Source organism: Terrapene carolina, unplaced genomic scaffold (assembly GCF_002925995.2).
Source record: "Terrapene carolina triunguis isolate 2854851 unplaced genomic scaffold, T_m_triunguis-2.0 Scaffold95, whole genome shotgun sequence".
NCBI classification, from domain to species: domain Eukaryota; kingdom Metazoa; phylum Chordata; order Testudines; family Emydidae; genus Terrapene; species Terrapene triunguis.
The window spans coordinates 3,681,147-3,699,950 of NW_020664446.1; the positions used below are offsets into that span (position 1 = coordinate 3,681,147).

At 48.7% G+C, this 18,804-nt stretch overlaps 1 protein-coding gene across 1 annotated transcript in view; it reads left to right on the forward strand.

The window, feature by feature from the left end:
* MFSD13A (major facilitator superfamily domain containing 13A) overlaps positions 1–9,162 on the forward strand; it is a 20,488-nt gene extending 11,326 nt beyond the window's left edge. The window contains exons 2-9 of the mRNA XM_024213630.3: positions 666–938; positions 1,675–1,754; positions 2,488–2,937; positions 4,523–4,640; positions 5,578–5,674; positions 6,610–6,781; positions 7,656–7,849; positions 8,495–9,162. Of these exons, the coding sequence (XP_024069398.1) occupies positions 774–938; positions 1,675–1,754; positions 2,488–2,937; positions 4,523–4,640; positions 5,578–5,674; positions 6,610–6,781; positions 7,656–7,849; positions 8,495–8,748 (1,530 nt within the window). The 5' untranslated portion in view covers positions 666–773 and the 3' untranslated portion in view covers positions 8,749–9,162. The remainder of the gene's footprint in view (positions 1–665; positions 939–1,674; positions 1,755–2,487; positions 2,938–4,522; positions 4,641–5,577; positions 5,675–6,609; positions 6,782–7,655; positions 7,850–8,494) is intronic.
* The last annotated feature ends 9,642 nt before the right edge of the window (positions 9,163–18,804 follow it).

Consider the following 18,804-nt stretch of genomic DNA (forward strand, 5'->3'; position numbering starts at 1 on the left):
TACTTCTGTTAGTCTTAAAGGTGCCACAGGACCCTCTGTTGCTTTTTACAGATTCAGACTAACACGGCTACCCCTCTGATACTGTGAAAGAAGTGTGCATGTGTCAGGCTATATCACACCTGCTTGAACTAGGGCTTATTCCTGCCGGTTTCCTGACATTTGTTTTTGAGTCCAAAGTTCACCCTGGTAACTCTTCTCCTTCAGTTTGACTATCTAAAAATATCTGCGATTATTTCTGTCTTCTGAAGACTGTTTCTGTATGCAACCATAAATCATGTTTCCTCTTGTGTTCTTGCCTTAGAGTATGGAAATAGCTAATCTACTCTATGCCAGACAACAAAGAGCATTAAAGTACAGTATATAAAACCTGTCAGTATTCCTACTAGTAAACAGCTGAACCGCGGATAGCCCTTGATCTAGTCCAATAGTTTGGGCCAAATGATAACTCAGCTTAAGGGAATGGCTATACCAAAGCAGATGGCCTTTAGCCTTTTAAATCCCATTAAATCCACTTTTGAACAACTGAGCAAAGCCATCTAATTCTGACTTGATTTGTATTGGCTGGTAAAACTTACATTCCGGTGGGTGGGTGGGTTGGGTTTGTGGTTTGTTTGGTTTTTTTAAAGAAATTGATTGACTTAATTCTATAATCTTTTTTCCAACAGGAGGAACAATGGACTGGCTCCCAACAAAGAGTCAACAGCTGCTGGGGGAAGGTGTCCCACCTGAAATGGAGATGATCTGGAAAGCTGAAGCACTCTGAATGAACCAACATGGGTTTGCGACTGTTGGGTTGTCTCTTTAATTTACCCACTGCTGTGATCTATGGGTCCCTGTCGCTCTTTGTTTCCATTTTGCACAATGTATTCCTCCTATATTACGTGGACACCTTCGTTTCTGTTTACAAGATTGATAAACTGTCCTTCTGGATTGGGGAGGTAAGTTTCTGAGCCTTCTTTTTTCCTACCGTTCTCAAGGTATGCAGTAGGATCTGAAACCAAAGCATCCTGTTAGAATATGGGAGAACATTTTGGTAGCTCAATTTCTTTTTTGGCAGGAAGTGATAAAGGAGCTAGTAGTAGTGCAGCTAAATTGGGTGACCTAGCTCTTCTCACTCATACAAATATACAAAGATAGTGAGTCGGGGGTCTAAACACCAGCAACTTACGTTTTAAAGAGTGCCTTTCCTCTTGGAGAATCCCAGCGCATTTCAAACTACACACAGCAGCAATGAAGCACAGCATTGAATGAGTCTGAAAATCAGACTTCTTGAGTGCCTGTGTCTAGATTTAGGCACCCGGGTTTGAAAATGTTGGCCTCTGTGCATTATTCCATCACCTCCCAAAGCATGAGTTCAAACGTGACTTTGAGTCATGTATGAAAATGGGTAGTGTAACCCTATTTGCCAGTAGATATTTTTTTATACAACATAAAGCCATTAAACAGTATGACTCTCAGCCTGGAAAGGCACAGTATGGGCACAGAAAGGGGGTTTGCAGTATAGTGCCAAGGCATATGTGTTAGTGGTACATTATCACTATCCAGTACCAATTGGTTATTATCCCAAGGAATTGTAATGGGTCCCCATCTGGATGTTGGTTACCTCAGTAACAAGACTCGACTGCTGAAGTGATTCATTGTGGCTTGTCTCACTATTGTGTATCTCTTTTCTAGACAGTGTTTCTAATTTGGAACAGCCTCAATGACCCTCTCTTCGGCTGGTTGAGTGACCGGGTATTTCTTAGCACACAACAGTAAGTTTGTGCCATTCGTATCCTCCGTTAAATGCTGAAAAGTTAATATCTTCAAAGTAGGCTGGAAAAGATTGTGAAAATGTCACCTTGAAAAGACTGATTGTTAGAAGAGGACTATTACCTAGGTATGAAAATCTTAAACTCCCCTGCTCATGGTATCCTGAAAAGTTGGATGTTGCTGTTGTGGCTTCAGGGTTGGGTGCTGCTTGTCTATCATTTCAGTGTCTGGAATGTATGGAGGAGGAGGTCATTCACAGGTGTAGTTATACTAATGCCCCCAGGCAAGTCACCTTGCGGGACTGAGTCTGGAACTCTGGATCTAAAAGCACAAGCCTCTGCTGCTTAAGTCCCATTAAACTTGGAGTCAATAGCTGATGTACTAACCTCTCTACATGGTCCGTCCACTAGAGGGAGACAGAGCTACACTGTTATAACCAGTTCAACAATCTGCATTGCCGCAGATTTACCGTGGGATTGTGAAGTAGACAGTGCTGGCCTGCCAAGACGGGCTCTGTTCACTCCTGTGTGTTTGCTCATGTTCCTGGTGTTGGGGCCTGTTATCTCCTCACATTAGCAGAGTGAGACGGGAGCCGAACAAAGACACTTACTACCCTGACAAATGCAGTGTTGAGATCACTTCCATTACCCTCTGAGCCTTTCCTATAAGGGAATAGAGGGTGTGGCAGGGACACTTCCCAGGGATTGTGATCAAAGTTTTTCTCTTCTCTTGCAGGTCAGGGGTGGAGATCTCCTCACCAGAAGTCATTCTTAAGAGACTTAAGGCACTGAGCTGCAATGGGCCCCTTTTTGCCATCTCTTTCCTGGCTTTCTGGGTTTCGTGGGCCCATCCAGGTCTACAGTTCCTCCTATGCCTCTGCCTCTATGACAGCTTTCTTACCGTGGTGGATCTCAACCACAATGCCTTGCTCGCAGACCTTGCTGTTTCTGCAAAGGACAGGACTAGCCTAAATTTCTACTGCTCGCTTTTTAGTGCCATCGGTTCCCTCTCTGTCTTCATGTCCTATGCAGTGTGGAACAAAGAAGACTTCTTTTCTTTCCGGATATTTTGTGTGGTGCTGGCTCTCTGCTCTGTTGCTGGATTTACTCTGGCAACGTGGCTGCTAAGACAACGATTTGAGACTGAAGTGAAAGTGAAATGGGACCAAGAGTCAACTTTAAAAGAGTAAGTGGCACCAAACTCCATACATCTGATGCTGTGGGTCTGGGTCTCGGATGGGTTGGTACGTAGGGTGGCTAGTCCCCGTTGCGCTGTGGCTACACTCTGTTTTTAGTGTGCTAGCTCAGTCAGCTGGGACTTGTACGTGCAGCTCCAAGTGTAGCTAGTCCCTTAGTCTCCTACATCACTTTTGAAAATGGGAACCTAAGAAGCCCAAGTCACGGAGGCATTTTTGAAAATTTTACCTGACAGCTGTAGCTTCCTCCCTTCAAAATTCAGAGTAGCCAAAAACAAACAAACAACCTAAAGCAACTGAGTCCTGAGGAAAGACTCAGAAAACTGGCCCACACTAACTAGTCCCTTAAAGTCAGACGTGCCATTGCACATGCCAGAAAGCGCGTTTAATCTCAGTGCAGTTATTCTGAGTGCATGTGGTGTTGGGAGTATCCTGCTTACAAGTGCCTGAGAGCCCATCTACACAGAGCTTCAGTAGTTGCATGTGTAGTTCTGCACACAGTTGTGACTGGCTCACTAAAAAATGGGCTCTTTATGTCTAGCTTGGCTAGCTGACAACTAGTAGGTGGTTTTCATGTCTCCTTACAAGTATCTATGTGTAAATACCAGTGAGGAAAAGGGGAATTACTTGAAGTGTGTATGGAGCAATAATTGGGAATTATGGGATGAATTTAAGAAAAGGAAGATTTAGGCTGAGGACCAAGAAAGGTATCCTAATGTTGAGATCTCCTGGGCCGTGAATAGGCAACCCCCATCTCATGGGACATCTGAAACTAGACTGGGGCATAGCACTAGAGAATATATTGCTGACAGTAATCCTGTTCTTGGTGGCTGATGGACAAAAAGTTACCTGTAGCGTCCATCCTTTAATTTCTAGAGTATACACTAATAGTAAAAGGCCTGTACCTGTTAAAATGTCAACACAGCATTGTCATAGAAATGTACTTGCTCTCCCTTTACCATGAGGATGGAAAAAGTAAATGCATCTTTCTTGTCTGTCTTACTGGCTAAGCAGGTGGCGTTTGTGCGCACTGCTCATTCCAGTGTTCATAACTCACTGTGCCCTCGTGCTGCCCCCTCTGCTGTATCCACTTGTCTCGTCTCTCAAACTTAGATTGTAAGTGCTCTTTGGGGCAGGGACTGTCTTTGTTTGTGCAGTGCCTCGCATCCTGTAGGTGTTCCCACAATAAAACTAACAATAAAGATTGGGACTAGAGTAGTAGGAATCGGCATTGAACTGTAACAGCTGCCCGGGGGAGGGATGCTCTTACTGGTGCAGATTTGAGTTGCTGACTCACTAGGCAAATATTTCAAGTTTTTGAGGACCCTGGTTCTGGTGGTTGCTTCCATCAAGGAACAACTATCATGCCAGCTTCTGACTTGCTCCATGAACAGAGAAGATGAATAATAGGAACTGGTAGGATGAGGAAAGTAGCCAGCATTGCATCAGTGCTTGCACTTCTGAGCAAAGCAGGGAGCACGGAGTTTACAAGCCCTTTGGGAGTGCAGAGGAAGGGGGATAACAGAAATTCTCTCATGTGCAGAAACAATTAGAGTGGTTTCATTGTCCCTGTAGATTGTACATTGAGCAACCATCTGCCCCGCTGGAGAAGAGGATTACACTGGGAGAATACCTCAAACAGCTGTCCCGGCACCGCAACTTCCTCTGGTTCGTCTGTATGAACCTAGTACAGGTAGGTCTAGCACGGACACTCTAACCCAGTGACTCAGATGGTGAGCTGTTAGCCAAGCCAGTCTGAAACTGGTTCAACAGGATATTGATTCCTTATGAGGAAAGTATGGCATTACTCAGACACCACTAACTCCTCTTGGTGCTTTCTGCACATGCTTGCATGGCTTCGCATCAGCCAGCTGTTCTGTTACGCGGGGACTCCCTGCGGAGTCTGGGGGTCTTGCTCGTCCATCTACAGCCAGGAGGGGGGATTAAGTGTAGGCTCAGCTCCTGCTTCACTAAGGAGTGCAAACTCTCAGCCTTCAGAGACCATCATGTGCAGTTTAACAAGGATGCTGCTGTTTAATGCCTTATCATGGCTGTTGGGGAGAATTACTAGTGCAAAAGCAACAGCCAGAGAAATCCTAGTTCCTGTCATCGAATGCCTTTGAGAACAGCTTGGAAACGTGTTTTTTTTCCAGCCATCCTGTGAGAGCACTGAATCCTCCCCTTCATGTCACAGCCACTGGGCTCTACTCAGAGCTAGTGCTTGGTTCCTCAGCTAGGTGCCCACAGAGATGACTGCCAAACAACACAACACTCTCCACAGCATCGCTGCAGCACTTGCAGCCTCAGTTGCCTCTGAGTGTTTGGTTCTCCCACATAGTAACGCACAGACAAGCTGCTGGGCTGGGCTGACTACGGGCCTCTCATGGGGTACAAGGGTGTAACTGATGGCTCTCAGAGGTGAGTGCAGATGGCATCAGAGCACTTGTATAAACAAAGCACACTGTCTGCAGAACCAACTTCTCCGCTTTACAGATCCTACCTGTAAGAATTGCATGTTACCCTGGCACTGGACTCCTAGTGGAGCGGAGCCGTGCACGCTATTGGCTTAGCCTTCCTCCTCTTGCTCTGAGTATTGCTGGTCAGTTAATCTTCATGCTGTTTTGTCACAGGTTTTTCACTGCCACTTTAACAGCAACTTCTTCCCTCTCTTCTTGGAACACTTGCTGTCAGATCGGATCTCTCTCTCTACAGGATCCTTCCTACTAGGTGAGCCTGCATGGGGAACTGGAGTAAGCAGCACCCCACAGCTGCTGGTTGGTACTCGGCTCAGGCCTGAGTTCGTTCTTCACAAACACTGAAAGCACTGAGACTCGGGAGAAAGGTGCACTCTTTTCTCAGGCCTCCAGGAGTGGCACTTGGCCCACCTGTCCCCAGATGGGACCATTGCTGCAACCATCTTGGATCTTAGACTTTCCCCTCCCTTCCCAGACACACAAGAAATAATCTTTAACACTTTTCAGGGGCCAGAGGGGGAGAGGCAGGCATTGGCTTTCTAACCTGGGTTTCACAGATGTAAGGCGGTGTGTGTGAGAGAGAGACCTAGATCTGGTCAGCTCTGCAAACCTGGGTTCAACTCCAGACGTGGGGGATGAGACCATGAGCTCAGTCACTTTCTCTTAGTTGCTGTTGGAACATGCCCAAGCTGCCATCCAGATCTGCCTGATTGGCAGTGCAAGGTTCAGTGGAGACTCAGCTCTGGAATACGAGGGTTGTCTCTGGGTCAGGGCTGAGATGCATTGGCACTGCCATGTCGTCTGACTTCCATCAACTCAAGCAGCTTCTGGGTGGAATCTAGTCGGGTAAGCACAGAATTGGGAGTTCGCAGCTTCAATCCTGGTTCTAATGCTAACTGCCTGTGTGTCACTGGACGAGTCACTTATCTCCCAATGCTCCCGTCTGTGAAATGGGGATACCACTTGCCTCCTTCACGGGAGAGTTGTGAAGATCTTTGTGCAGTGCTTGGATGTAGAGAGTGCCGTGTAAGGGCTGAGTATTTCACTCAGTTTAAATGTGTATAGCTGTTCTGTGGTTTTCTTCCGAATGCCCTGCTGGATGAATTGAGCCTTGTCTTGTCTCTACTCGGTCTCTAGGCACTGTCAGATGCTGAAACTCCCTTGAACTGTCTGTGCCTCTCTCCACAGGTATTTCCTACATCGCCCCTCATCTCAACAACCTCTATTTTCTGTCTCTCTGTCAAAGATGGGGGGTTTACGCGGTGGTGCGAGGGCTCTTTTTCCTGAAGCTGGCTCTCAGCATCATCATGCTTCTAGCTGGACCCGACCAGGTGCATCTTCTCTGCATCTTCATAGCCAGGTATGTTGCTTATCTAGGGTTTCATTGACCTCTGTGCCTGTGGTTGAGCTGGTGGGAGCTGTCCTGGTGGTTAGCCACCCCAGGGAGGCCATGAGGCATCTCCATTTTACAGCTGGTGAATGTCAGGCATACAGGTGAGGCATGGTCATGCAACAAGTCACTGTCAGAGCTGAGAGTGGAACCCAGAAGACCTGACTCTTGACCAAGTGCTCCAACCACTAGTTCATGTTGTCCCTTCTAGTGAAGAACTCCTTCACCTCCAATGGACTGAGCAAGATGAACTGAACAATCCATGATTACACCACACTTCATGCAAACCTTGTTTAAGAACAAATGAGGAAATAACATGCTCTTCACAAAAATCAGGCTGTGTCTGCAAATGCAGGCTTGGCTCTGGCGTGTGGGACTCTCCTCACATAACTGTCATCTGGTGTGTGAACTCAACTGGTAGGCTTTGCCACGTGACCTGTTCCTGGCAGGTGAACCTCCTTAAGGCAGCAGGCTGTACAATGGACTCGTGTTCAAGACGAGGCAGATGATTGTTCTCTGGATCAACTGCATTTTGGTAGTTCTGGGTTGGTGGGAGGAAGGCTGGGCTTGTGGCTAAGCCACTAGCCTGATACTCGGGAACTGAAACCAGTGCTCCCAGCTCTGTGATGATGTGACTTGGGCAAGTCACTTCCCCTTTGTGTGCCTGTTTCCCCATCTGTAAAATGGGGCTCAGAGGGGTGTTTGATGTTAAACATCATGTAAAGTGGCTGGCAGGTGCTAGGGAGAGGCAAAGCAGCATTGTTCTGTATTAGCCCTCTCTGTATTTAAGTGCTCCCTGTTTCCACGTGCTGCTGTGTAATGCCCTCTCTGCTATGCTCCGCAGTAACCGGGTGTTCACGGAAGGAACATGCAAGCTGCTGAACCTGGTTGTCACTGACCTGGTGGATGAGGATTTTGTCTTGAACCGCAGGAAGCAGGCTGCCTCAGCACTGTTGTTTGGGATGGTTGCCTTGGTAACCAAGCCTGGCCAGACCTTTGCCCCCCTGATTGGCACCTGGCTGCTCTGTACTTATACTGGTACGTGACGTGGGGAAAGCAGCAGGGTGGGGCTGAGATGAGTGCCTCTGCTGGCTTTTGTGATGTGAAATACTTGGACAAGGTCCACTGGCAACATAGTTTGCAAGATGTTTTATTACCTAAGTTAACGCTCCATGTACTTTTGCACCCATGCCACCTGGGGCAGTGCCTGTCAGAGCGAATAACCTGAACAGGGGAAGGCCTGGGCAGTATTTGTGTGGGAGACCAGCTGGTGGGAAGTGGTTGTAGTGATGCACTGTGGGCGTTCGTACTGTCCCATGTCCCAGTGCGGCTCCACGTGCTGCATTTCAGCGAAGGATTAGCTTGACACCACCGCCCACCTCTCATGTTGAGAGACATCTGATTTGAACCCAGGCCTGTGGGATCGAGATCTGATGCTAATCCATCTCCCCACTCCTGTGCTGAACTCCTCCCTAGCGAGATCTGTGCATTGTTATCCCAGGGACACTGTATCTGAATTGCACTGAGCGTTGCTTGGGCTACAGGACCTTGTGTTCGGTGGCTGTGAAGCCTGTGCACAGACCCCTGAGGGAGGTGTGGTGAGCTCCATGTTACAATGGTGGTTGAGGGTGCATGGAATTTTTACAATTTCTAGCTGAGTCTTACACACTGTTTTGGTCTCAGGTTATGACATTTTCCAGCGGGCCCCTCTGAGCAACGTGGTGAGCGCCCAACCGAAGCTGGCGTCCAACGGAGCCTGGGAACCAACTCTGCGCCAGGGCTGCTTTTACCTCCTCGTCTTCATCCCCATCACATGTGCATTACTGCAGCTCCTCAGCTGGTCGCAGTTCAGCCTGCATGGAAGGCGCCTCCAGACGGTCAAGTCCCAGCGCCAAAGCCTGACTCAGAGTCGATCACAAGAGATCAAAATGATCTAGATGTGCCTGAGCCCTTCGGCTCTCACTGACTCTGTGCTGTGGGTGTGGTTCCGCCTCTCTACAGTCCGGGGGATGCAGACTGAGGCGAAGGGGCTTGCTGGCTAAGAACTGAAAGTGTTTACAATTCAACTGTGAAATGCTCACAATGCAGACGTTTCCTCGCTCCGGGGGCAGTCGGTTTGGAAGGCAGGTACATCAGAGACGGGTGACTGGTGTGTGCTCAGAGTGGGGGCGTTTGCTCAGGCAATCAGATGGAGTCTTAGCTCTTGCACTTTTTGCACCCAGGGCCCACTGAGGTGCTGCTGATCTCAAGGGAGGGTGGGTGACAGTGGCCTAGAGCTGTGGTCTCCAAACTTTTTTGATCGCACACCCCTATCAGTAAAAAATTTTTGAGCACGCACCTCCTGCCGTGCCGAAGCGCCAAAAAAAAAAAAAAAAAAGGGCTCCTCCTGCCGCACACCCCCAAGGATCCTCTTGCGCACCCCACTTTGGAGACCACTGGCCTAGAGTAAAGGAGACAGACATTCTAACACAGTCTCTAGTGCAATATCTCACCTCATGGGGCATCGGTGGGAAAGCAGATGCTGTTGGGCCAGCCCAGTGGTGGTTTTGTGCAGTGTTATCCAGGAAACCTGGGCTCAGGGCAGCTCTGCACTAGACACTTTACCAGTGTGCTAGTTAAGGGGGTGACTTGTTTTATTTTTTACTGGCAAAAGTCCATCCCAGTGTAGATGCAGTTATACCAGCAAAATAAAGCTTTTGTGGATAAAGCTTATTCAGTTCAGGGAACTGGCATAAGCCACACAGGCAAAAGCACTCTTGTGTGGCTATAAGCTGCATCTCCACCTAGCCTTACCTGCAGTCCTTTCTAGGGTGGACTAGGCCTTTGTCTCCTGCCCTGCTCTCGCTCCCTAGCTCTGCAGGAGCAGGTAGGGTTGCAGAGGCATTGTGGTCATCTCCTTCAGGGAATGGATGCTGGTCCTCACCAGGCCCTGCAGCCAGTTAGGGGGCAGGCTTGACATTCTCCAGCGGGGGAGGGCTGGAAGAAGTGGTGACTCTGAGGCAGGGCTCTGGAGTTAGAAGGGGGTTTACAGGATGAAAAATTGGGATGGGGGAATCTTCTAGGTGTTTGGGATTGGGATTTAAGACTCTTCAGTGTAGCTACTCCCTACTGACATAATGCCTTACCCCTAATTCACTGCAGAGAAGTGACACAGTTCTTAGATCGAGCCCATTCTGTCGGGTTAGTCCCAATGCTGATCGCTTTCACGCAACCTGCAGAGGCCTGTGTGAACGTGATGCCGGATTCCCTGCAGTGAACGGGCAGGGTGGGGGAGAGCCCACGTTCCCCGTGTTACTGCCTTTCATCCGGGGGTTGCTTATCTGCTTCTTTCTCTGCAAAATGGCTCATGGTTCTTGAAGCCCGTTTTTAAACTGAGTTTAGGACCGCCTGATGTGGGGAGGGGGCTCTAGAGCCACCCCCACCCCAAAGGGAATTGATACAGCAACCCCAGCTTTGTTGGGGACCTGTCCACCGGCGAGACCCATGCCCGGTGAGATTGCTGAGCACTGTAACCCCTCCTCTTTGCAAGACGGCCCAGGGCCTTACCACACAAGCCCTGTGCGCTCTCTCACATTCATCCCTGCACCACAAGTAATCCCCCGGAAATCAACAGAACTGCCTCAGCCTGGAGCTGTCGGATTGAGCTCCATGCAACCAACCTGTACCTGGTAAGGGGAATAGTTGTGTCTACCCCAGTCTGGGGGCAGCGGAGCCTCTCTTTTAAATCATCCTGACAAACCTGATTGAGCCTAAGACTGAGCCCATCCCTCTCCGCTGCTGGGGAGGGGAAGCCCAACCCTGCCCTGCTACCAGGTTCTTCTTGTACTCCTAGTTCTTCTCTTCTACCATTCGTGAAATTCAGGCCCCACTGAAGTTTATGGTAAAACTCCCACTGACTGCAGTGGGGGCAGGATTTCACCCCATCTGTGTAAACAGACGTTAGTTTTGTGTCATCAGAGAGTATACGTGCTGAGAATGTAGAGCGGTATCTAAACCAGTGAGAATGGCAGCTCTGATGATAAACTGCTTAGCTTTTTTTGTCTTGTCTTGTTTAAACCATGTCCTAGTGGTTGACTGACTAACTCAGCAGCCAAACAGAAGTTCTGGAGCGAGATAGCAAGAGGGGTTGAAATCTACAGAAGACCTTGACCACGCTGGGGTCAGAACAAGCACACATTTGTAGCTGGCACAGTTCTGATCCAGGTTGCATGCAGGAGATGTTGATCTGTGAAATCCCCTAACTGGTTTGTCTCGGAATGGTTTATGCTGAGTCTATTTCTGCTTGAGTCGGCAAAACTGGATCATGACCAAGATGCATCGTGCCAAAGCACTTTGGGATTTAGTCTCAGTTTTGGCTGGAGGTGGACAAGCACCCACCTACTCTCACAGCTGCAGGAGAACAAGGAAAGCATCAGGAGCATGTGAAGGCCAAACTCCCCCATCATGTATGTGCTGTGTATTCAGTTAGACACCAGCTAGGTGCCCCCGTTGGCGCTTCCTCTTGTTCTGCTGTTCAAGGTGGAGCCAGCCAAACTACTGCCGTTTCACCTCAGGACACAGCCGCCTTGGGTCTCAGACCAAGATGTAACAAAGCTGTAATAGTTACCGCCTGGAGGCATCTGTATCTTTTGACGGTTAACTCATAACTTATTTATGTAATTTTTAACAAACTTTGACAGATTCTTCATTTCCTAATGAGCTGATTAAAAATTACCTTTTCTGTATTGCTGTTCTGCGGTTCAGTTTGGGGTGGGTGTGTTAATAATGTCAGTTTCTGGAGTGCTTTACAAACCAGAGAATCACTTTTTCAATTGCTAAGCTTGCTCTGAAGAGTTCTGGACTAGATTGCTCCTCTTGGATCTCCAGCTCCCAGCATGAGCCAAGTGGGATCTGTAGTTCCTGAGGTTTTGGCCCTTTGCATTACCAGTAGCTGTTGCACACAAACCAAATACCAGTGTCCTCCCAAATGCTCCCCTCAAGTTCGTTTGACTGCAGCCCGGGCAGGCGCTCCCTATCCGAACTGCAGCCCTTGTGGCAGACCGTGCCAATTTTGGTTTTGCTTGTGACTGGGTTTTTGTATCGTTGGTATCTGACCTGTTCCAGGTTCTGCCGGGCTCGGAGCACCAGTCTCTTTCCAAGCCCATTTCCTTGGCCAACATCACCGCACAGGTGCTGCTGTGAACTGTAACCCGCAGACTTTTCAGTCTTGGACATAGGCACGGCAGCCATATGGTCCCCGCTCCAAATGCCTATGGTACTGTTGCTTCAGTTTAGCCCACTTGGTTCTCTGGCCTGAAGAACCTGTTGCTGGACTAGGGGACCTAGGCTTTCCCTCCTTAGGGTTCCGTTACTGGAGTTCAGGCTCTGTTGATGTGGTCTGGAGGAATGAAATCCGGCTGGTTGGGTTTGGGCCTGTGTGTGAACTTGCAGGTGCCAGTGTTAATGATTTGGGGCATTGCTTGAGCTACTTGCTGCCCTGTAGTGAGGGGATCTTCAAAGATGCAATAACGAACTGCCTGTAATTCTCCTGCTTCACAAGAGACCGTTGGCCACGCTACCCCTGCCAGCGCTCAAAAGGAATAGTTTTGAGGTGAGGCATTATTGGTATTCTAATAACTCAGGAGTTGGGCGGAAGTGGGCAGTGGGAAGCATGTGCTAAGCAGGGAGGGAGTTGTGCACTGTTGGAGGATCAATACGTTCTCATCAGTGGTGTAGGGGTAGGACTCACTTTCGGGGCCAGAGGTCCCATGCCCAAATCCTGGGGAAGCCCTGCTGGCAGAAGTGAAAATTATGGGTCCTTAATTTTGTCCCAAACACCATTAGGGCAAACAAACAAGTTCCTTTGTTTTCATGCTGCGGGGTTTGTGCTGATTGCTAGCTATTAGATCAGGAGGAGACCTAATGTGGAGAGCAAATATCCTACACCTGCTAAGTGGGGTTCTTACACCTGCCTCTGACTCTCTGTTTCTGGCCTCTGCTGGAGACAGGATACTGGGCTAGATGGACCTGGAGTCAGTCTGGCAATTCCTCCGTTCCAAGGTACTGCTCGGGAACTTCAGCTGCTGGGAGTTGGCCTCCATTTCCAGAGAAACCGGATTGTGTGAATAGCACTCTCTGCCGACATTGGCCCATGGAAAATTCTTGCCTTGGTTTGTATCTGTTTGAGGTTCACAGTCCCCCTTCCCTAATATTTTGCTCTGCATCCCTCTGGTTGTTCTTCCGTTCTTTGCAGTGGCTATCAATTTTATGTGGGAGGAGGGCCACGGGGGAAGGGAGGGAATTCAATGGTGTCGGATCTGGTGTCTGGCTCCCTCATTTTACATTCGTCTGTTGGCTCTGAGCGTGAGTGAACTCGCAGCCCCATCTGTGCACAATCCTCCTTCCCGCAAATACAATTAGAGGGAACGTTCCGCTGACTGCTCCTTCCCCATCAATGTTAATATGGCTCTTCCATCTGCTCTGATTCCCCTTAGCTAATAAACACTTAGTGGCTGGAGCCAGTGCTCCCCCTTCCAGCGTGGTTCTGCTACCAGCCAGCTCTCCTGGTCGCCTTTCTGCTCTACTGCACACCTGGAAGTGAGGGAGCAGCCACTCCCCTGGACCAGTTCTCTTCTCCGGTTGGAAAGTAGCTGAATCCATTGAGCATGTGTACTTCTGCCTACGGAGAGGAGCACAGTACTGTCAATGTGACACGGGAGGGGTGTGTGTGCAAGGACTAGGACCTGCTCCGATATTTTACCACTTCCCCTTCCTGCTGGACTTCCCTCCTTTGCCTCCTCAGTGGTCTGTTCTTCCCAAAAAAAGCTCAGACATTGGTCTTCAGCTGGCACTGAATGAGTCACAGCCACCTTCAACTCCATTGCTGCAGCACTCTAGTCTCTGGGAAAGCTGTAGCGCCCGGACACCATCTTAAAGCTTCAGGCACAAGTGCCTTCAGGGCAGCATTGGCTGACCTATTAGAGCAAAATTGGTGTGAACACTAGTGGGCCCCCTGTGGCAAAGGGTAACCCCTGAGCCTAGCCGTTGTACCATCAGCTAGGTAATCTCCCTCGGCTATAGCTTTCCTGTGTAGCACCCTACTGCCTCTATGCTCCACGTAGACAGGAACTGCCTTCCCTTCCTCTCAACGCCACCTTGTGACAGGGTAGGAAGGGGGCAGCCCCCTAAGGAACAACTGTAGCTGAGAAGTGACTGTTTCTAAATAAGTCAGTGCATGAGCAGCTGAGATAAAACTAGCCACAGGTGCCTGAGTAACCCTGGATAGTGATTCACACCCAGCTCCAAGGCAGGAAGCTGACTGAATTAAATACAGTTCAGGGCTGGCACTTTCCGTGCATGCTCCACCTGCGCCTGCCCCAACCACTGATGCTTCAGACAAACCAGGAAATGAAAATGCAGAGCAAGGGCTGGGATCCTCTGAAGTAACTTCTGGTCTGGCTCATGTGTGTTCTGCTCTAGAACCATTGGCCTTCAGCCTCAAGCTAACACCCTGGGGGCTTGTCTTGAGCAGTCTTCTGCTCCACAGAATAGAAGCAGGTGCCAGGTGGAAACTAAGTTTGGTTTTGTAAAACACTGTCTTGTACTTGTTCTGGCCTGTCTTCCAGCTGTGATGACTGGGACTTCGCCTTTATTACTTTCAAACCATCGGTCCCATCTTTCCTGGCAGCAGGGGTCTGCTAGGTTGTTCGATGATCCTTGCTAACTGTCGTGCTGTGAAACGAAGTCTTACATTTCCAACTGCAGCCCCATTTGTTCGCTGAGTCTGTCCCCTTCCTTTCAGCCTATTGCTACCTGTGGAGTAGCCTGTTGTGAACTGTTCCACCAGCCTGTTACCTTCTCTGGAGTTGGATTCCTCCTACGTGCCCCACTTCTACCATGCTGCCTACAATAACTTACCCAGCTGCCTGGGGCGAGGGCAGAGGGAGATTTTTTTAAAAAAAATACGTCTGTCAGTTACCCTCTTCCCCCTCAACTTGTCTGTTTGGTCCCCTTGTCCTACCCACTTTGAATGCTATGGAGTGTAAGTGAGTGTACAGCCCACAACAGTAACTTCTGTAATCACCACCAGCATTCCAGGGGAAGAAAGTGTCTCCCGAGCAATTGCTGTAAGAGCCTATCCAGCCCTCCCACCACTGCAGACAGAGAGAGGCAGGTTTGTATCTGAACAACTTTATTTAGGTACGTTGGGCGCCAGCAGGCACCATGGTGGGGAGAGGTGTGCGAGGAACAGCGTCAGGCTGATAGAACAAATGCTAGATTGCAGACAGTGCCTTGGGCTGGTCAATGGGGCTCACAAACAGAACACTGCCCAGAGCTGCTGCTCCTGCTAGCTCCAAGTCAGGATGAGGAATATGGGGTCAGGCAAGAGAAGAGGCAGCAGTCTTGTGAGCTGCCTTAACACAGAATCATTCCCTTTTTCCATGCATCACCCGCTATCGGATACTGTCCAACAATGGGAATACAGTACAGCTTATTTTCCAATGGAACAGGCTCTTTGTGTTAGCAGCTGTTCCTCAACAATGGGCGTTTACAGGTTCTCTTACTTAAAACTTGTTCTTAGAACTGGGATTAGTAGGAAGCTAAATAGCAGCCCAGTTTCCCACTGTTTGTTTGCAGGGGAAATGAATTTGGTGGTGGGGAGGGGAGGGAAAACGGTGGAGCCTTTGCACCACCAGCTGTACTGGCTAAGCCTTTCTAATCCATGTTACTGCTTGAGAAGTGCTCTGAGTACCGAAAGTGCACTGCTAACCGGGTAGCTGACCTCCCTGCCTTGTCCAGGGGGGAAGCTGGCACTATGCAGAAGATATGGCACTGAATGGACGTATGTTCCCAAACTGCCCTCTCCCAAAGTGGACTGTTGCATCCTATTGCTTTGTACAACCACAGCTGGCAGCTTTCGCCAAGGCCAGAGGCCCCTTCTGGTGCTTTGCAGCTTGAGTAAGTTAGTTCTGGGCCAGAGTGCAGCCTGCATGGCTGAACCTGCTCCCACTGTATAAAGCGAATGTGCTGCAAGTCATGCAAGCAAATGGATGGGGGCCAAGTAGAATTTGCCTACATGCAAATTAAAGTCTGGTGTCTAAATCCTCTCATTTCCCTTTTCTCCACACCAGCAACTGCCAACCACTGAAGCTGTAATAGAGGTGTAGCATTTGCTAGAGGTGGTGATCAAAACATGAAGCACTAAGACCTCTGGGAATTATATAAGCCTATTTCTTCCTTGTATCAGAGGGGTAGCCGTGTTAGTCTGAATCTGTAAAAAGCAACAGAGGGTCCTGTGGCACCTTTAAGACTAACAGAAGTATTGGAGCATAAGCTTTCGTGGGTGAATGCTCACTTGCGTCTGATGAAGTGGGCATTCACCCACAAAAGCTTATGCTCCAATACTTCTGTTAGTCTTAAAGGTGCCACAGGACTCTCTGTTGCTACTTCTTCCTTGTGGGTCTGGAAAAGACACACAGTAATTTCTTAGGCTCATGTTCGATGATATAGTAAAGATTTTAAACTCAAGTTTAGCTCTCTGGGGAGGCAGTAGATTGGCAAGGGGGGCGGGCTCCATGGGTGGCACTAGCTGCTTTCAGCTGAGGGGGACCCTCCTCCAGCAACTTGGCCTATTCCAAAGCAACTATTTAAATCAGATTTAGGGAGTGCATAGACCTTCAAGAGCCAAGGGCCTCAGAGCAGGAGAGTTAGCCCAAGGGAAGGAGACTGGTACAGCTCAGAGGTGAATTAGGAACAAATTGATTTCCACCTGGTGCAGGCAGGCTTGAGTGTGGAGTGTACGGATGGGATACAGAAAGGGAATCAATAAGCAACTGACTTACAAGGCTGTGAAAAGATAATCATGCTACAATTATAACCTAGGTCACTTTTACCTTGGTGGAGGCGGGAAACGGGAAGGACTTTATCAGCTGACTAGGAGACTAGGCCCTCATTGCAGAGCTCTCTCTTTTGTGCTGTCTGCTTTAGGCTATGGTGCTTTTATAACCAACTACAGTGTAGCTTCAGCCTACACAGCTGCTGCTAACATTGTATAGACTACTGTCCACTGTCCCCCTGCTACTGGTAAATCACCTGACCTGTGAGTGAGACCTTCCATAGAAAATTCTCTGTAGTCCATCTGCTGCTAGCCTATAAATCATAATGTCACCAAAGTCTCACTCCAAAATGAAATTGCATCTTGCCCCTGCACTGAGGTGTTTCTAGCAGGAGATTTTTGCTAAGGCCAGGGGCCTGAACATCTCACCCCTGGACAGTAAGTGCTAATTGGTGTTAATGAGGCATAGTGGCAGGCTGTCTATTAAGGCATTATCAGTTTACACCAGTGAGGACCCCGTGTTGAGATAGGAGGCCCCTGATCTTACTTGATTCAACACCCCAGCTGCATTAAGGTCTGGCTCAGGCTTCTTGGGCCACTGTGCATTTTGAACAGGTGGTACCTGCCCCTCTATACTAATGGCACTAGCTGCACTATATCACATTAAATCAGTGGAGCAGGAGCTACTGCCAGGGAAGGTCCTATCTTGCACCTCTCCCTTTCTAGCTTCATTGTTCTTAAATGGGTGTCAAATCTGCTGCTGTTTTGCCCTGTGTGGCACTGCCAGCCTTGCTCTTTTTAGTGGGGGTGGAAGGTGAGACTGACTCCCACTCACATTCTTGCTGGTGTAAACAGACAAGGCCCTGACACAAGCAGTAGGATTGAGCTGAGAGCAGCCTCCTCCTGGAATTTATTCCTCGGCAGGCTAAGAAAATTCTCTCTCTCCAAACACACAGGCTCACTCCATTGCAGAGCTGCGGTGACCGGATTCTGTTCTGCACAGGCAGTACCAGCCAGAAGTCACCCTGGAGCCTGTCAGTACCACAGCTGCAGGCATGATGCCGCCCAGGGGTATTAACAGGGGAAGGGGAGCTGGTGAAGCAAAGGATGCAATAGCACATGTGGGAATTACTGGTGTTTACAGCTTCCTTTTCAAGACCCAAAGCAGGGATTTACCACAGGCATGTTACTTAAAAACAAACAAACAACCAAACCACTATCCAGACTGTCTTCGAAATGAGCAGGCTTTAACCCTTTTTTCCCTTTAATGATAAGCACGTCTGCATTTGCATCATTGCAGGTCTGATGGAGGCAGCTGGCTTTTATAACAGAAATAAAGCGAACTGCATATTCTAAATCCAGGGATTGAATCTCCAACTATCCATGTAGTATCGAAAATAAAAATAGGTGGCTTAAAAAAAAAAGGTTTGGAAGGCTCCACACCCCATCCATGCCCCTAGAGGTGCAAATCTGTTAGGAGGCAGGAAAAGCTCTGGGTTTCCCCAGGCTGTTTTCCTCCGACTCCAATCTTGTTCTTTTCAAAGACCCAGACTTGGCTCTATATAGAGATAAGGCTACTACCCTGACTCCACAACTCTGTTGAGTTCTCCTCTAATACTTAAGTGGCTAAACCAGGCAAAATATTTGGTTCTCAGCAGCAACCTCATTTAAAAAACAAAACACTGAGACGGAAAAAGCACCAGCTGCTCCCTCGCAACAGAACACACCCACCCAGAGCAGGTCCGTGGCCTTACAGCCGCGATAGCAGTGTCATTCCAGAAGGGTTAGCCTAGCGTAACACTACAGTGGAATGAAGAACTAGTGCTCAGGACCCTGATGATAATGCCAGCGTACTAAGAGTTCATTGTCCTCTCATTTGGTGCATTCCTAGAGAACGTTGACTCACTAACAGTAACCAAGGAGGGTTGCGGGGTTGGCTAGCTGGCTACTATGCTAAGCATGTGTGCTGTAAACATTAGTGTTCGCATTAAACAATGGAAAATTCAGTACAAGGGTGTTGGAAGGAGAGGGGCAGCTGCTGCCCCTGGCACCAGCAGCTCTGTTAGTAACTTAGATATTAAACATTTCAATAAATAAAATAATTCAAAAGTTACAATGTGCTTTTTCGCCCAAGGACGGATCAAATGGAAGAGGTTTTGTCCGGCTGAAAATGGATGGT